The sequence below is a fragment of the Lissotriton helveticus genome, chromosome 2_1, assembly GCF_964261635.1.
Source record: "Lissotriton helveticus chromosome 2_1, aLisHel1.1, whole genome shotgun sequence".
NCBI lineage: Eukaryota > Metazoa > Chordata > Amphibia > Caudata > Salamandridae > Lissotriton > Lissotriton helveticus.
Genome location: NC_136059.1, coordinates 624409513 through 624434645, shown reverse-complemented (window position 1 = coordinate 624434645; position 25133 = coordinate 624409513). Strand labels below are relative to the sequence as shown.

The window sequence follows — 25133 nt, the reverse complement described above, 5'->3', positions numbered from 1 at the left end:
GCCACAAATCTACGGATGTATGACAGTACGACGCGTACCGTCACAACGCGTGCTTTAACAACGCGTCCCTTACAACGCAAGTCGTTACCACGACTAGCGTTGGGGGGCGCGGATTGAGAATAGTATAATTTACTATTCTAACACCAGTCCCCGTGGACACTAGGGAAGGTGTTGGTATAGTAAATAGACTATTCTTAATCCTCTAGCGCCCTCCAGCGCAAGTCATGGTTACGACTTGCGTTGTAATGGACGCGTTGTTAAAGCCTTGCGGAGTAAAATCCCCGTGGTAAAGGATGTTTCCCCAAATCTACACCTCCCAGGTTAGTTTTTTCTTCTCTCTATGTGTGCTGCATGCTACATAACAAATAGAAAGAGGATACTGCCTCAGGCGATTGTTTTTGTGCAGGAAGGTGCCCCTTCCTGAACAAAAGCTACTCTCCTTAGAAAGCAGGCGCCTTTGCACCATGGTGCAAGGGTCCTCTATTGGTGCTAGCCAGCCAAAAGGGTACCAACACAGGGGAAAAGGCAGGAATGTACCGCATTCTTTTAAATAGAGTGCATTCCTGCCATTTACCTGTCACACAGTGCAGCACATTATTTGGCCAAAAATATGGGCCGAAGTTTTTAAATATTGTGCTCCAAACCTACTGGAGCAAAAATCACGACAACACAATTATTGACAAGGTAAGAATTAGGTAAGTAAAGGTTTAGTATATTTAGCTTCACTTATAGGTACCTTAATGTTTTCATGGTATGCATATAAATATATATACTTACCTTGACAATATTCTGTTTTTTAAGATTCTTGCTACAATATTCTTGTATGATGATTTTCATTCTTCTTGTACATTCAAATTTTTAGTGAGATAAGTGATTGCTTCTCAGTAGACCCATACAAACAATGCTGATGAAAATGAAAGCAGATGCAACTGCATCTCAGCTTGTTAAAGAAAGCTGCAAGCCGCAGTCATGCTTCACTATGCAAACACTAACTGGAGGTAAGTGATGAAGATAGAGCAACAGGAGCTTACCAGACACATCCAAGGAGATGGTTTCCTGAGTATCCTCAATGCCATACATGACCTCGCAGCGGTAAACGCCAGCATCACTTGCCCGTAGCTTGACCATGGTGAGCGAGGCATCGCCAATATCCTCAGGGTGGCTGGGCACTGACACGCGGCCTCTGTAGATGGGACCAATCTTGATGCCTCCACTTTGTGACACCAAGACAGTCATTTCCCTCACATCCTTTAGGTCTTTATCCATCTCAATCTTAGACCATTTTATTCGAAGGAATTCTTTTGTCCTGTTTTCCGATGGGGCCAGCGTGGGCATTGTGGAGAAATAACAAGGAAGCGTTACTCTGCCAGCTAACGACCCTCGCACTGGGGGGCTTTTCTCCACCTTGACTGAAAAAAGAAGAACAAAGCATTTTTATTCATCTTATCATTTGCATCTGTAGGCTATAGATGTCTTAAAATTAGAGATGCCATTTAGAGTACATAGCAGCGGAGATACATTAAACATAAACATACCCAACTAAAGCAGATGCTTTAAGTGCCTCTGCATCACTAAGTAAAACCAGGGGTGTAACAGAGTCCCCATGGTGAGGGGTGGCCCCCAGGGTTCCTTGTTTTTGGACGGAGCCCCCTCACCCTTTAAGCCTTGCCATTGCATGACTTGTAGAATGTGTGCCAGGCATGCAATGACATGAAATAAAAAAATAGTTAAACGCTTGGAAAAGCCACTCTGCTTTACCGAGCATACCCTAACCGTTCAGGCTCCCCCCATTGTGCTCATTCTGCAGGGGGACGCCATCCTTTTGCTTTACACCACTGAGTAAAACAACAAGTGCACAGGACACTCTGTAAATGTGAAGGCTCCAGTTCCATCACACTGACTGCACTTGTATAGAGTATCTTACTCCTGACAAGAAATTATAGGGTGTGCTATACTTTTCATGCGGTGACTTTCTGATGCAAACTTGTAAATCTATTGTCCCACCACACTTCATCCTTATTCTTAAAGAAAATGAATCCATTGAAGCCAGTGTGAGCTGGATGCTTGGCTGTGTACACCTGATAATTAAACTCCTTCCTGATTCCTCTCACACATTTTTATAAATTGCTTCCTTTCTTTTCCAAGGGCACGGCAGCGGGTTTGAACATCTCTCAATACCTAAGAATACACGGCTTCTGGGCCCTCCCGCGACCAGCAGTGTCCATGGGGACCTAGTCAAGCATGTGCGTCCCTTCGCACTATTCTATATAATGCTTCCCCAGCTAGCCCCCGCAGGGGAAATGTTACTTAAGCTTTCTCCAGCTTGACCATGATTCTGAGAATGGGGATCATGGTTCAGCTTTGGCCGTGGTTTCTTGGTGGATAAATCACCGAATCGTGACTCAGGCGTGTTAACGTGTATACATGTGGCACCATTTTACACAATATATAACTCATTGCGCTCTGCTCAGTGTGAATGTTGAGTGCTAATTGCTTTCAAAACAGGCAGGGAGCAGCTCTGAGTGAAACTATCAACAGATTGTCAGTGCCACCAATGGCATGCCAGGAACCAGGCACTCTCAGCCAAGGTCGCCACCAAGGTCTGTTCATGCCAGCTGTATAAACACAGTTGGGAGCGAACCCAAGTAAATGAGCAAGGGTCAAGGGTTTTGTAATTGCTGTTACAAGGGCTGCCATCCTGTCATGTCAAGCCTTGAGAAGTGGCGTAAAGGCTACCGCTTCCCACCAGTGGGCTACCACATACTTTACTGCCAGCCCTCCCACTCATCATTCATGAGACATCATAAAACGATATATTCACAGCAGGATAATATTTTTGATCACAGTTACCTAAATTATATGGAAAGATGTATCGACAAAAGATAATTTATGGAAAGGTTATTAATGTGCAATGCATGGGCATTGAAAAAATATTTGTAACCAATGCATTATCCTTGCACACTCAAGGACAGCCTAGTCTTCTCCACGTATATAATTCAAATTATGAAGGGCACTCCGAGAAGTTCTCCAAAATTATTTTTTATTCAAACACATTTAACATCCAGATAATGCCAACACGTGTTAAATATATATATGTATGTGTAGATAGACAGACAGATAGATAGATAGTTAGATAGATAGATACATACATACATACATACATACATAGACTGATATAGATATAGATATATCCAATACAGAAGTGACTCAAAACAGATGGATTCACCAAAGATCAAAAATATATTTCCACTGTGTGGGCTTCTGCCTTCATCAAGTAGTACAAGAATATTTGCTCAGTGGCTGCACAGCTAACACTTAGTGACTCGGTGTCTCATTGTATCCTTTTTGTATCTGGATTGTTGCCCTGGCTGGCTGTTGTTTTCTTGTGAGTCTAAATGTTCAAGTGGCGGTTGCCAGTGGGTAGTTATAGTTAGAACCACATTTCTACAGGAAAAACATTTTTTGTTTTCTTAATACCTTTGTCCCCATTTGACAAACTTCACAGAACTTTGCAAACAAAAGTCTGATCCACTTCAGATGCTTCCTGAAAAGTTTTGGGGTGATCCATCAAGCGGGAGTAGAGAAAAATGCTTTTTTCCTATTCATTTTTCCATAGAAAATTAGACACAGCTACAGCCAAAACGGCTGAACAGAATTACACCAAATGTGGCAGAAATTTAGATCTTGGTCCAGAAGGCATGCTTTTTTTGTGATTTGGTGTAAATTAGCTCAGTAGTTTTTGAGAAATTATGGTTTAAAAAATGTAGAATTAACACTCTTTGGAGGAAACATTCAGCCGGCAGATCTCTAGATAAGATCTGATTGGCTGCTACCACATCAAAAAGATATGGTATCAACCATCTTATTACTCAGGACTCAGTCTAATGTCTTTGAAAAATGTTTTTTAAACATTTGAGAGGCAGGGTAGAGATACCCTGCTCTCCTAGAACTGTCTGTATAATGGGCCCTAGAAGGATTCTCCTTGGTCTGAAAATGGTAATTTTTTAATTGGATCCAAGAAGGATCCATGGATCAATACCACTGATAAAAAAAATATGTCAGTCTACCAGGAGGAGGGGTGGCTCAGAAATATGTTTGGGGGAGGGGAGCCTTTTAGAGGACCCATGGATCCCATCCCCAGGGCGGTTTGTTTAAAATTAGAGGAGGGGGCTGTGTGGCCCTTCCTCCCCGAGCCTCCGTGAGAAACCAGAACACCATTCCCCAGGGCCATATTTAAAATTAAGGGTAGTGGGACATGTGGTTACCCACCCCAAGACTCTATTAGGGGTCGCTAGCAAATTCAACAGAAGGAGATGCACTAACTATAACTCGTACCCTAAAGTAAATGTAACTCAGGCCTTCACTGTGCACTGCATCTTCTGACACCATTTATAACATCACTGCAACAGCTGAAATGACATAATTGATGACACCACTGTGCAAGGCGGGACACAAGCGATAGTTGCCTTGGGTACGAGTTATAGTTACTTGTGATAACTATAAATGGTGAACTTCTGTTGTTTTGTAAAACGGTATGTTTTAACTGACATTTCCACCTAACTATAACCTTTGTTTATTTTAGTGAATTCCTACGTTTTTTTAACCCTTTCGCTGTGGCGGCAATTCCGCCGCAGCGCTAAGGGGCGGGGGGGCCGCACGGCGCTCCGATGCTGGTGATGGAACCGCTCCGTCACGCCCCTCGGGTGGGCTGTGCTTGTGACGGAGCGGTTCCGTCACGGCTCCGCCCGATCAATAGAACACGCCACGCAGGCGCGAAATCAGCGCCGCGCAGGTGCGGCGAGCGGGCTGTGATGGAACCGCTCCGTCACCAGCACAGCCCACCCAAGGGGCGTGACGGAGTGGTTCCGTCACCAGCGTGGGAGGGGTTAAGGGAAAAGCAACATATATATATATATATTAAGTGCAAAGTAATATATATATATATTTGACACACTTTAAAAAAAGGTCTTTCTAAGGATTACTTAACCATTTCAATAGCATAACCAATGTTGGCAGGTTTAATGTTGGTGACAACGTGCAGCGCTAGCGGTGCAAGTGGTATAACATGGATCATTTTTGTCATGGAAATTTCACGCAATGTTTGCACAGTGCCACAATAGGTTAAGCGCGCGCAGTTGCATTACTTGTGTTAAATCATTCCTGCTTGCTAAAGTTTTCGTATTTTGAAAGCTGCACCTTTTCTATGTTTATGATGTGAGGGGTTTTTAAACTGTTGGTAATGATGTTAATTTACTGATTGAGAAAGGCTGAGTGCAGCCGAAACGCGTCTCAGTGAACTTTTGCCTGGTCTAGAGACATCACGCTTCAATAAAACAGCCAATGTGTGAATCTTCGTGTGCGTGCCCCTTTTTCGAGTGTGAATTTGGGATTGGAGATGATATATATATATATATATATATATATATATATGTTATTTTGCACTTACAAAACGTAGGAATTCACTAAAATAAACAAAGGTTAAAGGGATGTTATAGTTAGGTGGAAATGTCAATTAAAACATACCTTGTCCTGGAGCAAATCCGTTTTAGATGTGCCCTTCCACTGCTCAGTTTTAGGAGACTACTTTTTCTTCCGTCTTAATCACTCCACAAGAGTGCATGTATTTTCCAGCTATCTCCCTAGTGTACGTCTCCTGCCCCTGCTGCACTCCATGTTGCTGTCTCACCTGGGTGCTTCTCTCCTACCCCCTTCCATGATGCACTGGCCATTATGAGCTTCTCCCCCAGTATTGCTTTCTTGCCTTCATGTTCTTCTCCCCCATCTCCACGTAGATCTTTATCTCACCCATATGCTTTGCTTCCCACGTGCTCCATGTTTCTCTTTATGTTATCCATTTGCTTTTCTCTGCCCCCACCTGCACCCTTTGTGTTGCTTCCTCTACTGGTGTACCACTTGTTGCCTGTGCCGGTGTGTTTTCCCCCACCCACTTTCCCTTGTTGCTTCCAGTTCAACCCTTCTGTTGCTTCTCCACACATGCTTTCAAAACGAAAAGAATGTTTTTAGTGTTTTTTTTTCTTGTATTTACTCGTCCAATTTGGATCAGTAAATATAAAGAAACAGACTCGCCTGCATCAATTTGTAGGCACATGCATGTGTGGTGAGCCAACCTACAAAATGATGTGGGCTGCAGCGTCATAGACTACTTTTATTTGTCTTTAGTTATGCTGAATATATTCATGGGTGCTGTACATCCTCACAAAAACATTGGCAAAGCCAGTAGGTCATAAAAGCAAGATCTAGTGGCTTTGCCAATGTTTGTTAATATTCCTTGTTAAGATGACTGTTAGATAAGTAGATTGGATAGCAACAAAACAAAAACATTTTAGCCAATCTTTAATAATGTTACTGACAAGGCAACATTAATATTGCAGTGTAGGATGTTACAATACTTCATTATACACAGGAAGACCTACTTGATTTTAATGTTCATTGAGCAGTTGTCTATGCTGCCACTGTCAACACATGCTCAATTCTTTGCATCTTATCAGCAAAATCATAGAACCCTTCACTACTTCATGAATCTGAAAAAAATCCCATTTCTATATATTGCCCACTGTAATTGTCTATAGCCAAACACATTCAGTGTAGGAAGTGATCCTGCTGTAAGAGAGGTATAGACCACTGTCCCCATTTGTCTACAGCATAATTGGGCATATTTACAAGCACTCACCACCACCAGAGCATCACTTTTTTGACGCTCCGGTGGCGTAGCGCATTCCTCGTATTTAGAAGATGGTGTTAAGCCACCTAACATGGCTTAACCCCACCTTGTATATATGCCCCTTTCCGCCACAATCCACTGTGGCAAAGGGGCGTGCAATTGGTGTTGCTGTGGGCGTTCCACCACAACATCCATTGTTATTTGACGCTGCCCCAGATATACAAGGCTGGGGCAGCACCAAAATCTAAGGCCAGGGAATACCATTTCTTAGAATGGCAGTACAAGGAGAAATATTAATTTTTCCTCGTATTTTGCTCTCTCTATGTGTGCTGCATTCAGCAGCACATATAAAAGGAGCAGATCCCCAATATTGATTGTTTATGTGCAGGAAGGTGTCCCTTCCTGCACAGAAACAATTGCTCCCGTATCACCGGAACCCTTTCAACATGGCGGCAGGGTGCTTGCGTTGGCCCTAGGCAGCTTTTTTAGTACCAGCGTTGGGGGAAACACAGGGGCGTGAAGACGACGCATCCCTGCATTTAAAAATGTTGGAGCGCGGCGTTGCCAAATTTGGAGCCCCAATGCCCAGTTACAAGGTTACTGATTGCTACCAACTCATATACTCCCGGTATGCTCCTTACCAGTCGAATTTTCTGCCTAAACTTGGGAAGCCCTGCCAGAGTTAGAGTCATATTTTTCATAGTATTCACATGGCTCAATATCGAGCTGACATAATGGAGTGACTCTAATGTGTAAAGGTTTGCTGTGTGCATTGAGGCTGGCATGTTTTCAGACGCTGTGGCGAATTACGTGTGAGCTTCTGCACTTCACATTAAACAATGTTTCAAAATTCTTGATCCTAGACAAATTCTAATTAAAACGAAAGCAACATCACTCCAGGCTGCTGTGGCCGTGCGGAGCATTTGCTCGAATGCAAGTCCTACATTTTCTAGTGCAAACTCCAGTTTATAAACTGCTGAAAGATAACGCGTCATCGAGTCTACCTTTTCAGTGGCAGCTCGTGGAGCAAAATCCCCCTAATTGATTAATCAAGTAGTAGGTGTCATATGTCAACAGCCATCACAGGAAAGCAGTAACCAGCAGCGTCAAATTAGCACCAGATTGGAGTTGGTAATTTGGTTAATTGCTTGTAGTTTTCTCGCTGTGGCATGGACTAAAGAGGCAATTATTCCAGTTTCGCAGTTTACAGGCAGACGGAAGACTACGTCCCAAACCTCCGCCAGTTATGGATAATGTGCGTCAGGGATTTATATTGTTTTAATTCTGTTATGCCTATGTCTGATCCATTCCACAGTGATACTTCTTTTAAACGGGAAAGCTTTACTTGTTTGGAAATTCATCTACTGAGTCCATGGTAGGTGATCATCAGCAGTGTCAGAATATCATTCATTGAATATTTTTTGCGTATAACCTGGAATTATGCGAATATGGGGTAACGGCGCTATATAATAATGGATTTGCAGCATTTTCTACTTAATCCCCTATCTGCCCATTATCTATAGATTTAAACAAAAACAGAAAATTCTGGCGGTAACGTTTCAAAAGTTATTATAAACATAGCAACAATTGTTGCCGCACAGTGGAAGGACCTTTAAATAGGTGACTGGTCACCTTTCCCTTGTTTATTGCTATATTTGAGTATTAAACCAGCACTTATGGGGTGCAACCTATACCCAGTCAGTGTTAACAAGTTTAAAAATGACCAAATAATTAGGTAACACTATCAACTGAATGTGTCACATGACACTGCATAATTTCCCTCTTCTTACCGCATAATTTAGTTAACCCTGCCATATAATTTGTGCCTCCCCTGCTGCATAATTCCATTGGCCCTGCGTATAATGTATTTGTCATAAGAAGAACCAGACGCTGTATTGGAGTGAGAGAGAGGTGGTTCTTGTGGTATCTTTTGAGACAGACAAAGCACCTCTGAATAGGCTATATTTAAAATGTAAATTATGCAACCCAAAGCCGGATAGACTCTTGAGTAGTGCAATGGCACATTGTCATAATCTGCTCTGAAGTACAGAAGATGATCTTGGGAAATTTCCACTAAGTATAAACTAGTGTTCCCAAGAGAAGTCTAATCTTCAACGACATAGAAGGTTATTTGTAACAACAATAATAAACGGCCCAGCCTGAAACAGCATACCAAAGTATTATGGGTTCAAAAAGTCTCTTTAGCAAGGTCCCAGTCTTCTAGCAGAGCTATTGTCAGTACTGGTATCTGTGGTTTTAGCTCAGTCGGATATTTGTTGTTATAATTCATTGACGGATGATCAGAGATTTTTAATTGCTTTTTTGCTGAACATATTTTCCAGGATGTTTATGAATTATACCCCTTGTGCGTGAATATGCACGTTATTGCAGGAGTAAAGGGCAGCTGTTTTGCTGGAGCTAAAGATGGTACTGTGAAATGTATAAAAGTGCTTGGCCCAGAGAAAGAGTAGCCCGTTTCCTGATCTCTGTACCATTTCGAGAAACCTAAGGCTGTCCTTCGATTAATATTTGGACACTTTCTATTTCTTTGTCTATTTGCAGACCTTCTTAGCAGGTATGCAGATTGTACCCTGAGCATCCATTTGGTTAGTCCACGGGAAGCTTGGTTGAATGGGTTATTTCTATTTTCCCAAACAAAGACAAAACATGTTTTCATCTAAATGGCATGGCTATGGTTTTGACGACTCCTCAGGTGACTTCAGAAGGGTTATTAAGTCATTTTACTGTTTCCATAAGCAGGAGTCTTCAAAGAAGGGACTTCTGTGGGACACAGACCAATAAACATGACTCCAGTCTTAAAAGACCAGTGGGACCACCCCTCTAAGAGGTTACAGCCCACGCAGTCCATCACATGGTGGCAAATAATGGCAAACAAGTCGGTAATGTTTCATCAACAGATTCCGTTGCCCATAAATCATAAAATATTACCAGTAATTCTGCAGCCTGTTGATGTCTGTTTAATTCTGTAGTGCATGCACCAGTGGAATAGTACCATCATTTGAATCTGTATCCAATCCACTTTCCTGACCTCTGAACCTACCATTCACCATTTTCTCAACTACTTTAAGTTTGTAAAATATTTAGCCTTCCATCTGCTTCCAATCCCAGCCTGCCCTAACAACAGCCACATTGAATGTAATTAATTCTAATGGCATAATTGGAAGGTGGGGGCCTGGCGTGATCTGCGCTATCAAATATCAGGAAATTGTGTTCCAGTTTCTGTTCAGCTAAATCCATCAAGTGACACAAATCACAATATATTACTCTGTATTTAGTCATATAGGAGCCACACATTATGTGCATTCCTGATTTAGGGCTGCAAAACATAGTAGATTAGAGGAACTATTATCCATGTGCATTTAAAAAGTTGCAATATGTGAGTCAATTGTTTTGTGCTTCTAATGTCTATGTCAGTTCAAAGTTTTCTGAGCCACGGAGTGAGTACACATTTCAGGACAGCCAGAAATGTAAGTTTATTCGTTTATGTATAAGGGCATTAGAAAATACAGCAGACTGTATTTGGTCATCTGAGGCTGTACTTGTCATTTAATAGTGGTCTCTGTGCACGTGTCTGATCACGGTCATTTGTAGCTGTACCAAGGCATATAGGGGTACATCTGATTATATGGGATTGTCCCTGGCCTGTGCTGGCTCCTCCTAGATAAGGTGCTGCAGCAGGCCGTAAGAGGCTGGTCTTTCTTTAATCTGAACACACCTGAGGACATGAGAATGTACCAGGGCATTCAAGACAGGTTGAATGGATGTGATGTTTTATGTGTCTATTTTGAGATAGTAGCCGTACGTGATGGTTGTACTCTATGGCGAGGTTACAAAATAGGTGTATTGTAGATTGAAAATTAGTTGCTGAGAAGCAACATTGGCTAAATAAGAAAGATATGGTTCATTGAAACAAAAGTTGTGACATCTCACACTATGTGTTATTCATCACCTCTCTCAACAATGTATTTCACAAATACTGGCAGCGTGTGGCCCACTGGGTTTTGGCTGGCTGTGACTTCACAAAGCCATCAGGGAATCCTCCGTCTTGAGTGAAAGCATTAAGAGAATCCAGAAGATTGCAAAGGGACTGAAGCCCTGTGCAATCTTGGATTTGGAATGCTTGACAGATGATACTTGAACATTAGTCTCTCCAATAGAGATAGAGGGTCCGCCCTTTGGGTGTCAACTGGGTTCCCTGTACATTTTGAATCTATATTGATATATAACAGTGCACATTGGAGAAGTAGGCATTGACCTGCAGTGGAGATGGTGACTCAGAGGAAAGATGTTTATGAACTATAAGAAAGGGCATGTTAACCCCCTGTGGTCTTTCTTCCTCTAGTACCACTTGATCAGTTCTATGCATTGAGGGATCACTGAAGCAACACATAGAATGATTAGTAAAAGATGAAGACAATGAGAAAACAGCTGCTCTTGGAAATAATGGTCACTCTTCCCCACCACAATAATGGTGGTGTAAGATGGTTGGCCGAGTGTGGGGTTAAGGGAGACGCAAACTCCAAACTAGTTAAAACCATGATGAACAGCGATGTCTGGAACTCACTAATTACAGGAGCGAGGAACATGCAATGGGTACTATGATGTCGAATTTCTGATATGTAGAAATATGAAAAATTCACATTATGTGAATATGAGGAATTTGTGATTGCATCTTGTGGAAATTAGTTAGGTCACTTCCCAGCTTTCTTTCATTAACCTGGACAATGAGGTGAAAGGTTCGACTGAGGGAGGGAATGAAGCTCTAGTGGAAAAATGTTGGTCTGTTGGTGTGACTAGACTAGATAATCTACAGATGTGTCAGTGGGCTGTATATATTTCATTGTGACCTTATAAACGTGTTACACACAAACATTGTTCTGCACCAAGGTTGCAAAAACATGGGCAGCTATTTCTGTATCGGAATAAGGGGAGTGTCCTGTAGAGGGTGGATAAGAAGGGTGGAAACATCAATATTTATTTGTGTTGGGGGTAAGGTGAGGGTATTGCTGAGGTTGATTTGGGAGGGTGGCAGAATGCGACAAATGTTTGATGGAATGCGTGCCTGGAGGGCTGGTACTGCTGAGCTTGGGTCGAAAGCTTGGCAGAACACCTGTTATTTTTATACTTTCACATGGAATGGAGGGGAGAGGGTACCACAGGTGGATGTGGTGAATGGGCGCACCACAGCTACTTCAAAGGGGGACTAGGAGGAAGAAGCGAAGTGGGGCCATGTTGTGCATGTGTCCTCTTCTCCCAGTGGTTTGTCTACCTCTGCACTCTGGATAGGAGCAAGGAAGATAATTCTACAACATACAATTGAAGATGAAAAGGTGTTTTAAGTGTAGTAATTGTAATACTTTTCACCAAGAGTAGCCAAGTGAAATCATAGACAATTCAGTGTTTGCTCTTGTTGGTTTACATGATGTCATGGAGACCATTGGTGGAGAAAAAAACAGTTTACTAAAAGATTTCCATCTACAACTACATATAATCTGGATTTTTTACAAGTAAAAACTACCCACAGAGAAAAAACAGAGAATAACACATTATCAATAATAATGAATATTCAGCTTCACAAAGTTATCATAAAATACACAATTATCCTAAAAACAAAGGAGCTCCGGGCAAACACTAATCTTAAAGCAGCGTTGAAGGTGTGAATGTAACACATGCTTACCTATTTGTTGTGCATTGGTTACCACGAAGAGGGATAGGACCCAGATGATATGGTGTAAGTGTCTTAACATTTTGACCTGGGAACAAAGAAGACATATTATTGACGTTGGTGGCGCCACAAAATCAAACTATAGTAATTTTTCACAAGTGATGCTGTAGGTTCTTTGCAATGTACACGATTTATGTGACAGCCTGTGCAGTCAGTTCAACATTTTATGGAACGGCAGAATATGGTTTATAATGTAAAAGTAGTTCAAGCATCAAAGCAACTCTATATTTGTAAATAATGTCCATTCATAATGTGTACCTGACTGTATCAGCTCACCAGAACACCGCACTTCTTTCTCAACCACAAAACAAACATATAAAAAGGAGATTACAATTTGGCATCTCTTGTCAAGATAAACAAAATTGACTGTGCTTGAAGGTACCACGTGAGTTTACGCAGTGGTGATAAAATGGCCAAATTCAGAAAGGCAAGTATCTTCGTGGCGCCTCTGATGTCAAAGAAGGTCCTTTTTCAAGGACAGTGGGTGAGGAGTCATGATATTCCAAAATCTGGGGCCTTTTGCTGTGAAACATTTCTGCCATTATGAGTTTGAGAATTAGAATAAGTAATCGTGTTCAGGTCATGGATGACTGACTATTTCTCATTTCAGGAGAGCACATCTAATTTCAAGACAAAATCAGTAAGATTAGATATGGTACTGATTTCAAACTTGATTTTTATTTTACCCTTTCTAGTGCTACCATCATGTCCTTGTAGGATGGAGATATTTTTTCCTTCTGTCCCAAGACATGCCTTTCGGCAGACATATCAGGCTCTCCGAAAGACATTTGCCATATAAAAAGCATGAAACGGCTAGCAAATTGCATGATACTGGACCTAGTAGTTTGATTTAATCAGTCCTTTACTCAATGCAAAGTCTCAGATGCCTATAAAGCAGCAACTGCAAAACCTTTATTAAAGAAGCCCTCTATATCTCCTGACGATGTTAAAAACTGTACTACAATATCTCTTCTTCCGTTTTCAGCCAAGACATGTAAATGTCAATTTCAGCAACAACAACCTTTTATAGAATCAAATAATTTGCCGAGCCCTATTCTAAGGAGCTTTAGACCTGGCCAGAGCATCTAACTTGACACCACTTCGGTACTCAATGATCTACGGATGCTTGTGGATGGATCATTGAGAGGTCAGGGCATTAGTGCTGCTTGATCCCTACGATTGATTCAGTATTCTGTCTATCCTCTGTTCTTTTTTCGCTTGGTCCCTACACGGAATTCAATACCTTAGATTACTCCATACCGCTTAACAGGGCCAAACTCTTCGGTCTTCACAATAACTCCATCAGGTGCCTGAGATCTTTCTTAACCGGTCATTGGCAAGCTGTTATTTTACACTCTGCCCAATTCATGGCCAACTCTGTGAATTAGGGAGTGCCACAAGGATTTATTTTGGACTCCTTACTATTTATTCTTTATATGGCCTCATGTCTCAAGATATGTGCACTTTTTTTCATATGTACGCTGATGACACCCAAGTGAGGTTTAAGTTCAACTCTGTGATAATCACTAAGAACTGTACAGAGAGATGTCAACCCTCTTTCTGGCTAAAAACATCATGGGCGCCATGCCAGTGTGTGCAGGTATGGTAAAAAACCTCTGCATTCTTTTTGTTGGATCATCCTCCTTACCTCAAATTGCCAAGGTAACTAGTTCTTGCTTTCGGCAGCTCAAGCTATTGAAGAATTTTTTTGCCATTTATTTCTTCTTCCCATCACAAACAGACAGTTCCTTCATTCATCCAGTCGCGGTTGTACTAAAACAATTCCTCTTATTGAGTGCTCCATAAGGAACTGATAAGATGGCTTCAATTAATCCAAAGTGCAGCCGCCTGTGCTATTGTTTAAACTTATAATAAGAACAACATTTCTCCTTCCTTGATTCTGTGCTACTGATAACAATTATAATACAAACAACATTTCTTCTTTCTTGATTCAGCTTCATTCGCTTCCAATGTCCCAAAGAATTGCATGTAAAACTCTGCTAATTCTACACAAGATTCAGATCTATCAAGTTCCTTGGTTTCTGTTTAACAAACTTTCTGTTTACTCCACATCCAGTAATCTTCACTGTGGTGGTAAATTCCTCTTAAATATTCACAAAATCCACACTTCCTCTTCTGGCAAAAGAGCATTATCCTAGGCAGCTCCAAAGTCGTGGAATTTGATACCAATTGAGCCACAACAAAATTAATGAGAAACAATAATTTTAAAAACTGTTTTTAAACTATATAGCTGTTTTTTTGGGTATCTCACTAACACTAAGAAGCTTAGGTGTTTATGCACAATAGAAATACCCTTAACATAGCATAACATAACATAACATATCATAGCATCTTCTAGCTTAGAAGGGCAGAACAGTAGAGTTCAAAATGGATCAAAGTGAGTATTTACATTTTATAGTCCATATTGAATATTGCATATGATCTGGGGGTTTATGAATGAAGATTAAGCCCGCTGCTCAAATGTGGGAAGTCTTTCTTTTAATCAATATTGGAGATGTTCATCTAGTTTGAATTAAAGTAATTGAGTCAGACGGTCACTGGCAGAAAGATGAGTAAATGCCTTTTCTTATGGGTTAAGGCAGAAGTAAAACTTGTGGTTAATTTGATTTTTAAGTTGATTTTCTGGCAATTTTGTTCATTTGGTTAATGAGAGAAATGTCTTCCTCAAAGAAAAAGCCAAGATTCACAGTAGCAAGCAACAGAAAAAGAGCCAGTTGCAAAGATAACGACCATTCCACAAGCAGAGCTGTTAGGCAAGGATGGAGTTCTGATCATTTTAATTTTGGAGGCATAGAAGACCACATACTGGACAAGCATTTAAGGCAGTTGGAGATGGTGCTGGGGTTGTCTCAAATAGAATCAATAGATGAGGTATTTGTCTAGCCAAATGTAAAGTTCTGTATCACTAGAGTATCACTCGAAATACAGTTAATGGCCCGAGATTATGTTCAATAACAGTCACAATCTGATGAAAATGAATCGGAATAGGATTCATACTCGGCTACTGCCATTCCAACCCTTGGACAGAGGGTCTAAATCATTTAATTTATCCTACTTGAGGCAATTTTGGAAAAACAACATCATACATTTAAAGCCAACTTATTGAAACATAGCCTAAACAATTTCAAAAGGAAATGGAGATCAACTTTATTAATGGCAGCTAAAATGTCCATTAAGTGACACTGTGCCAGCTTACCCATCTCACATTAGTGAGAGGAAGTGTGTTTCAATGAATGCTTCTATTTTTCAGGAGACTAAAAGCGTTGTTATCTTTGCTAAAAAATTAATGATATATATGGGTCTGTGGTGGAATTGGATTGTAGCAGTATGTTTTTTTGTATGAATAAGCTGGTTACAGGATGCTTTAAAAGTGAAGACGAAGTCGCCTGGATAAAAAAGGCTTTTATGATACTTTTTAGCAAAGATGTGGAGGAATGGATACAAAAGTTTAATATATCAATATCCTGGCAGTGCAGTTATAAAATGGATAACAAAGGGTCATTTGCCAAAATAGCAAGACTGTGCTAGAAGATCTTGGTTTAAATGACTTGGAGATTCAGGAATGTGTGGGACCCAGAGTCGATAGGAGGAGCCATGGCTGTTAATCATGAATATGAATGCCTTAGCAAATGGCTAGTGGAGTGATGTACAAGATCTTAAAGTATTGAATTGTTTTAGAGTCTGCCAGTAGGTTATTGAAGAAGATATCAAACTAAGCAATGCAAGGTGAAGGAGAACTAGGAGGAGGGCACATTTTGGAGATGGTAAGTGGACAGAAATCAGTGTGTTGGAATGTGGCCTCCAAGTGATTGAAAGATAGGTGGCTGGAGGATTTGATAATTTGTTCAAGTAAAGGGTCTCAGTATTTGGAAGATGCCATCACATAATTAGCAATGGATATATTCAAAAGTTAGTTTTATAGAAGCAATGTATAATCTCATTAGGAAAAAGAGACAGTCAGCACTCCAAACAACAGTGACACACTTAGCAGCCAATCAATTCTTCCATTTATTGATATTCAGTTTGTAGACATTTACCTAGACAACCTTCAAGTTATCAAAATCCAACCAGCCAACAAGTGGTTTGTTAAGGTAAAAGTAATAACAATAACTTCATTAAGACATACATATATATGTCTTCAGTATGGTAAAGCAATGTAGAATTCAAGTGTTATTCTCATAAATGTTGTCCTACAGTGAGCTCCATAGGCGTCAGCCTATAATCTTAAGACTCATAAAGGGAAGAACTGATTGGATTCGGAGTATGTCATAGTTGTTTGGACTGGCAGCTATCTCCTTTTTAGGTCGAGGCTGGGCAGAGCGCATGCGCTGCTCTGCGAGCTATGTAGTATTGAGTTAAGGATGTAAAGTTCCGCCCACTCTCTGCCCATATTTTTAATTGGCTTGTGTCCTTGTATTTCCCTAAATGGTGGCATTTGATTCCTTCATCGACTTTTTAGTCCATTTTTAGTACCACCTTGTCTTCATTTGAAACCACCCATGGCGACTGGCCCTTTTACTTCTGATGTTACTAGGTACGTCTTATTTAGTCTGTATGCACTATTTTCTTTAATGGGTTTTGCCCTACTGCAGGCAGGATGTGCTCTCGTTACATTCAGTGCGCCATGCACACTTTCACTTTCCCGATTTTTGCATTCAGTGCGCTTTCATTTTCCCGACTTTTCCATCGTTTAGTCACCAGATCCTGCGCTTGTATTTAATTAATTAAATGGTTTTCCTTCTGCTTTCAGAGCAACCAAAAACGAAACTCAGCAGCTGCGCTGGAAGAAGGCTCAGGCTCAGGCTCAGCCTCCGCCCCTCCCCCTCGCTCTACGTACTGAAACCTAAGGAGCAGAAGAGGACAGAGGCTGGTGGCAGCAGAAGCACAAGAAGCATTTGCAATGCAATAGGTCTCGCATTTAAATGACAATGCCTTTTATTTATGTGTTGGTTTTTAAAACATAAATAAAAGGCATGGTCATTTATAATGCAAATAGTTTAAACTATCACAAATGCGAGACCTATTGCATTTGCAAATGCTTGTTCAATTTTATCAAGATTTTCCCTGATTTCCCTACGGCAAAACCTCATAAATGAGGCCCAAAATATTTTCGACACAAAGGGCAAAGAGCGTTGGAGATATTTTCTCTATATACAGAACATTTTAGACACAACATTGAAGGATATGGAAACACCTGATATGCTGACGTGAATCGAATGTACATAAAGGAGGAAAATATTTTCTTATATGAATGGTTTGTACAAAAATTGTGGTTTTATTCAGAAAATATGTGTAAGATTTAATAAATCATTGAAGAAAGATAAACTTACATTTTCAAAAATAGTATCATTGTTTTTTGCATATTCATGATTATGATGTAAGACTGACGCATAAATAAGTTGGCTCCCAATTAGCATATTTAGTTATGAATTGAAACTGCATTTATATCGTTCTTTCTACGCCTGACAAGGCAAAAATCATTCTCAGATGATGACAAATTAAAAGCAGGTGCCCTTCGAATCTTGAGTTGGCGCCAAACGTGAAAGCAGTGGATTCGTAACCGACCCTTTCCGTGGCATTAGTGCACATGTACAGACAGTGAGGTGACTTGTCTGTGAAAGCAACGCTTGTGTGTTTTGGCCACCGGCCTTTTAATTTCACACCCCATCAAATCCGTGTAGACAGGTCCCCTTCCACCCGCGCGCCACTAATCTGAGGCAGTTTTACGGTCACTTAATGGAGCCAGTAACAGGCGTTTGAATGAGTAACGCTGAAGTGCAAGTTCCCAGGGGCTCGTGGTGAGGGGCTGTTACATTAACATGGATTCCGGGAAGTTTCATGCTTTACTTGACAGAACCCATTACACAGACTTAAGCCACCGATACCTGCGTATGTTAATTGTTAGGTACTGAGATACATTGGAGTAATTTTAGACGAATGCTATCGTAAAACGGTTCTTACACAAGTATCTTAATATTTGCCCAAAAAATAAAATATAACAAACGTTATTTCTGTGTGCGCCTTTGTTGCTTTTACAAATCTAGAGTGTTTACACCACATCTTCCCCTCGATCTAGGCAGTAATAATGTAACCAATAGTTTGTGATATTCCACAAAACTAAAAAAACATCCATGTGCCCGCTGCATCAGGACCGGACATGGGCAATGCATAATAGGATAGTCTACTAGGATACTCTAAATGAAGCCTACAAATAGGGCAGATCATCAGTGGCCACTGATTGGTCCATGCCTTCTCACCTACCCCATTCCCAGCGTCATTGTACTTGGTGTTTAATAACTGCACATATTTATTTAAAGGGGGCAGCCAGTGAATGATGTCACAATAGATTTTACAACCTAACCGGAAATCATCAAACAAAAGGCCATTCCCGAACCCTAAATTGTTGATGATTTTTTTATGACATTGGGTAAAACCTAGGACACGGCAGCAACAGTCAGCACAGCCAGAAAGTACAATTACCTGGGTGTGTGGTTCAGTGAAAATAGCACCTCAGTGGCACAGGCTAATGCTTGAAACGAAAAGGGGTCTGTCATCATGCACCGGATCGACCAATTGTATCGGAAGCTGAGCAGTGCCTCGGCAGAGCCAATATTAAGGGTAATGAAGGAACTTTTTTGCCAGCCTTACCATACAGACATCATGCCTGCCCGGGTGCCCTAGATTCAATCTTGGAACAAATCCACTGTAGAGCATACAGGAAAATCTTCCAACAACCGTGTGAGACTCGTCGGCCCAGGCTAAGGCTGCAACTGGGGCTGGTGGTCCAAGCATTGGATTGTCAAACCTCCATGTTGAATTATTACATCAGGACCATGAGGGCACAGTCTAAATCATTAAAAGGTCACCTAAAATGTATCTTTGAAACTCCAGGCAAACCTTGGTATTCCCAAACAAGAGATACAATAAAGACCTTCAAGATTGAAGAAACAGCCATCCAAAGTGGGGACGTCCCATTCAATGTCTGGAGGAGGAGCATTAACCAACAACTAAAAGAGTCCTCAAGGTATCAAGACTTACTATCCGTAGACAAGTCATCATTGGTCCAGCCACTGAATAACTTTTGTCTCCAAGGGAAACCACAAATGTATTATACTGAAGCCATAAATGTGTCTACCTGCCTCCAGATACTATATATGAGACTATTGGTATTGCCTTGTAAGAGACTTCAATCCAGCCTAGGGGGCGACAAAAGGGAATGCAGGTTATGTTCCTACCAACAAGAATCTTGGATACATCTGCTATGCTGTGTCCTGCATTAGAACAAGAGACAAGTCTACTAACCAGACCAGTCTTCCTGGCTCTTGGGGAGTGAACCTGCCAAGTCGCCTCGTTTGTCTGTTTCAAGAGCCTTGCCCCATGGGCTTTGGTAAGCTGTACCAAATTTGTCAGTATTCTCAGGCAGCAGCTTTTTCCCTCAAATGCAATTGACCGCACACAAGAGCAACAATTAATTACAAAATTCACAACGTGAGCATTGCCGCTTGCTTGACATTGGGAGACAACGTGCTTGAGCCGACATCATCGGCATTCAGAACTTGGTTCTCCAGCAGATACTACACCTATTCCATAATGCAATGACTGCACATCACGGCACCCAGATCTGGACCATTAGCCCTTATCCTTTGGCACCAACTGATCCCAAGACTGTTTTCTCTGCAGTGAGTCCCAATTAAAAGACAGTGGATGGGACGTAACTTGTCCACCTGGACTGAAATGCAAAGATACAAAGTGTGGCGTGGTCTGGTGAACCTGCGGGATGACACACACTGTTCTTCTGACAGGACATCTCTAGACATTTCAAAGATATTTAATAAATGGGGAGTCTAACCGATTTCCTAATTTGCACATTTTTGAAAGATTTTTTAACAAGCCCAATATTATTAATTAATACATGGGAGCCTGCAAACCCTTTGTGAAACCTGCATGTAATTTCCTTATTACAGTCGAGTTGTGACATCTCTTAGCACCTGTATAATAAAACAATGTGAGTGCTCATTTGGAATACTTTATTACAGTTGAGTTGTGACGTCATAATTATCTATCAATTATTCACCGCGTTCTTCTACAATCATTGTATCGTTGCCCGGCAGGAAGGCGCCAGCCATGACGTGAGTCTGCTGATGCTAGCTACATATTGTAACATTTGCACCAGAACGGAGTAAAAATAGTATGTAATGCTGACCAAAGCAGATTGGCAACTAAGAAGAAAAGGTTAAGAATCTGTGCAATTTAGAAAATATATGATCTAAAAAAGAACCCATAGTAAAAGTATTTTCTAAAGCTATAAAAAGGATCTAAATTTGAAGGGAAAAAAGCATCATCGTCAAGCTGTGTACACCTTATATTTATCAGTGTTGGTGATATAGCTTCAAAAGAGCGTGGACTGCACATTTCAGGCAGTAATGCATCACTGTTGACAGCTTATTAGATGTCTTCGCCATGACCTCTGATCTGTGATCTAGTGGCTGTGTTCAGACGGGCCGACGCTATTCCTTCACTATTTGCACGGTCTGCACATGTAACATACAAATGGGGAAAGGATGCCAGAGTGCAATATGATGTGTATTGGCATTTTTATTTATTTTTTGCCACTTTTCTGTAGCACAGGCTAGACCTAGCAGATAACAAAGTGCTTTGCACATGGCTGACAATATGTTACATACAAAGTATGTGGTGAATAAAATAATACAAAATAGTTAACTGTGACAATAATAAGTAGTACTCATAGCGAGAAGGTATAGCCAGAGAAAATTATCTCATACAGTTAAAAATGTAAGCACAATACAAAATAATGTGGGTAAATATTAGCCATGGTGACATACAGTGCCGGCTTTAGGACTGGCGTCGCTCGGTGCGAAAATCATTTTTGGCACCCCCCACACCCTATGACCACTTCCCCAAAATGCAGGGGCGTAGCTAGAGCTTGTGGCGCCCGGGGCTACCCCTCAGATTGCCGCCCCTGGGGAAAAGGGACGGTGAGCACTTGAAAGATGCCCGAGTCTCCGAGTAGAGACACGTAGTATTGCTGCTAACAGTTACCTCGATCATGCAAGTTACATTTATTTATTTATAAAGTTTTGTATAGCGCGAACTTGATCCCGAAGGATATCAGAGCGCTTTACAGTTTGAGGCAAAGGTAACAAATCAGAACATTAGTCTAACATGGGGAATCTAATGGGCATTGATATGTTTACTCCTCTCAAAATCGGAATGGTTGTTTGTTAGAAATGGGGGTCTCTAGTTGGCAATGGCTGGCCACTGTCCAAGTGAGGACCCTTCTTCCTAAGTCAGAGTAAGGGGGCTACACCCTTTGATAACCCCTGCTCAACCCTGTGGTAACGTAGCATGAGCAGCTAGGCTTAGCTCAGAGGCAGTGTGTAAAGCATTTATGATCATACACAGTAACACAGTGAAGAACACTACAAAGGGACACCACATAAGAAGTTATAAAAAATACGCCACAATGTTACACCCCCAGGTCATGTACTGAGATGTTTTGCAGCCTGGTAATGTGGGGACTCCTCGGCCAAATTTGCCTGGATCCTTCAGGAAAAGCCTGTCCGAGGTACCCTCTCAATTTATATCAACTAATACTGATGTTGTGTGCAGGGCCGGAGTAAACCCACAGGGCTGATTGAGGGTAAATTATTTCCTGATGTAACCTAGGCCACAATTAGTTCAGCTTTTGCTTAAGCGTGAAGCCGAAGGCCTTAAACAGGATACACTCTTTATGACATAGATGTCCCTCTGTTTCTTCTGTGGGGAGTATTGCTGTGATAAAGACAGTGATTTTACTATGCATGCATTGCTTTCAGCTTCCGAAGTCACGGGATTGCTGTAGGTTATTTTAACACTTCCCATGCTTGGGACCCGGAGCGCTGCACACAGCCACATGCTGGTACATTGAGGCTCGAGCGTCACTATATAATTTTGATATGCATAAGATCTGCTGTTACGAAGGCACACCTCACCCCACGTTTCCTTTCCCCCAGTGGCATAGCTAGGGGAGATGGGGGAAGGTCGAGCACTGCTTTTGGTGGTGGCGGAGGTGAGCAAGTCATGTCTGTCGACTACCACCAGCCCCCCCTGCCCACGGAATAAGTCGCCAATTGGCTGGCTCCCCCCTTACCTGCACCAGGCAGCAAACTTAGGGTATGCCCTGGGTGGCATTAGGTCTAGCTACGCCACTTGCATGAGTTGTACCCATTCTCTGAGGATGGGAAGCTCACACTTTTGCTACCAGTGTTGTCCTTCCTCTATGTCGGTGATGGAATCGTGTGCAGCTGGGTCTGATGCTACTATTTGTACGGTATCATTTCCGTCTTTAAGGACAGTTTGAATAGCTACAGTCCATGTTGGGACTGTGTGGTGTGTTAGTGATGCAAGGCATACACTTTTCATATGAAATGATTCATGGTTTCGAAATGGACTAAATCACTTTGTAAAATCATAACTTCATCCATTTCAGATTTTTTAGCCCATATTGAGATTGTATTAAAAGCAAAACTGCAATCCCCATAAGGCAAGATCATATTGAGTGGAAAGTCAGGACTGGCCAATGGCATCACATGTCACTGAGACTCTTGACAGCCTTGTGCAAAACAATATTTGGTTTGGTTGGTGATTTTCTTATTTTTCTTGAAGCAATTAAGGGTGAAACAGTTCAGTGTGAGGGAGAGTGGAGAGGATATTCTGGTGCAGATGCAACAATTGCAGGGTCTATGGCCTAACTTTATTCCTGCTTAAAAGCAAAGGAAGTCGCTGAAGACTTTGTTGCAGTCACCCAGAACAGTGAGGTTACCCGGTGTTTGGGCACTCCAGCATAACAGGAGCTGCAGTTTCTTTCACGGTAAAGCACACGCAGATTATTGTGCCTGAACAAGCATGAAAAAAACAAAACAATGTCTGTCGCCTCGAGGACTGGTTCATCCACCCGTTTGAAGTCCCCCTTTTAAACACTGCAGTCCTCTTAGCCTCCGGTGTGACAGTGACCTGGGCCCATCATAGCATCATGCAAGGAAGCTGAAAAGAGGCTATTCAATCCTTATTTTTAACAATCGTCCCAGGACTGTATTTTACCTCTCTTCAAGCCATAGAATACTACGAGGCCCCTTTTACAATTGCAGACGGAGTCTACAGCTCAACTTTTTTTGTTGCAACAGGGTTTCACGGTCTGCACGTGATCATTGGCTCCCTTTTCCTATCTGTGTGTTTATTACGACAAATTAAATTCCACTTTACATCAAACCTTTAACCGCCATTTCGGCTTTCGAAGCAGCAGCCTGATATTGACACTTCGTCAACGTAGTGTGATTATTCCTCTACGTCTCAATCTATTGATGAGGATCTTGTCTTTTTAGTACAACCAGTATAAATGACTTCCAAATATTAGACCTGTGTTAAAAATCTAAGAAAAGACAATGAACCTGATCACACTTATACTCATGATTTTTACGACAGCCCTGTCTACAATTCTCATCACCATCGGGTTTTGATTACCACTAAACAACCCAGACACAGAGAAACTGTCACATTATGAGTGCGGATTCGACGCCCCCCTTGGCTCAGCCCGACTACCATTTTCAATCAGTTTTTGATTTTTTTAATCACTATTCTATTCTTATACTTTGACCTAGAAATTGCCCTTTTACTGCCTACCCCCTGAGCATCTCAGATATCCCCAACAGGTACACTACTTTGATGATGATAAGGCCAGCAATCATCCTAGTCAGTCTTACATTAGGCCTAGTGTATGCCGATCCAACAGAGATAGAATTGCTAACAGCGGGGAGGGGGGGGATATGGGGGAATATCTTCAGAACTCAACGTGCACCTGCTGGTGTTAATGGCCGTACTACTTCAAGCACAATCCTTCGGGAAAGAATAGCCATTCACAGCAGCTGCCGACACATTACTCTGGACCGCACCGGCAGGGCTATGAGCAGTTCTGCAAAGTGGGGACAACGCTGTGGTTACCGCAGACGGCTGTAGCCTGCGTATTACCTGTGTGTAGACCCCCAACAGCACTAAGCATGCATGCTCCCCCATCGCCCAATGAGAATTGCCCCTGAAAGACGCCAGAGATAAACACCAGCAGAACAGCAGCCGGGGGTGATTGTGGGGTGGAGGGTGCAGCCTTAGGATGACAAATCAGGAGGAGTAATCTACCCAATGGTGATTCGACCGAGCTTCCTCTGAGCAGTGCTGCTGTCAACATTTTTGTAAAGGCGACAAGCTTACAGTGCTGGCGTTTCCCAAGGAAATAGAGCTTCACTGGGGCATCAATTCTCCATCATAACAGGGGGTGTGCGCAAGAAAACCGAAAGGCCGCGCATGACAGATTGACTGAATACAAGGAGGCCAGGCCTAGAATGAGATCTACCCGTCACGGGCCGCGGCCGGCAGAGTGCAAAACGAGTCTGGGTGCGTGCGTGCTTGTTGTTGGAATTTATTTTGGAAATAAAGACTAAGAGTGTAATTTGGTGCCGTCGTGCAATCATTGTAATTGGGCCACCACGGACTGATTATTTCTCTCAGTCTGTCTCACCTTGAATGAAGCTGCACAGCAAGTCACAGAATGGTGGTCTCCACGCACTCCCGACTCCGGCTAGGGGCGAGGGGCGAGCAAGCCAAGCGTAGGGGACAGTGAGCGCGTAATGCATC

General features: G+C 41.9%; 1 protein-coding gene across 1 annotated transcript in view; it reads right to left on the bottom strand.

Moving 5' to 3' along the window:
* LOC144818189 (versican core protein-like) overlaps window positions 1-25133 on the bottom strand; it is a 181417-nt gene that overhangs the window by 135709 nt on the left and 20575 nt on the right. The window contains exons 2-3 of the mRNA XM_078675329.1: window positions 12381-12456; window positions 1032-1409 (exon numbers count right to left, since the gene is read on the bottom strand). Of these exons, the coding sequence (XP_078531455.1) occupies window positions 1032-1409; window positions 12381-12450 (448 nt within the window). The 5' untranslated portion in view covers window positions 12451-12456. The remainder of the gene's footprint in view (window positions 1-1031; window positions 1410-12380; window positions 12457-25133) is intronic.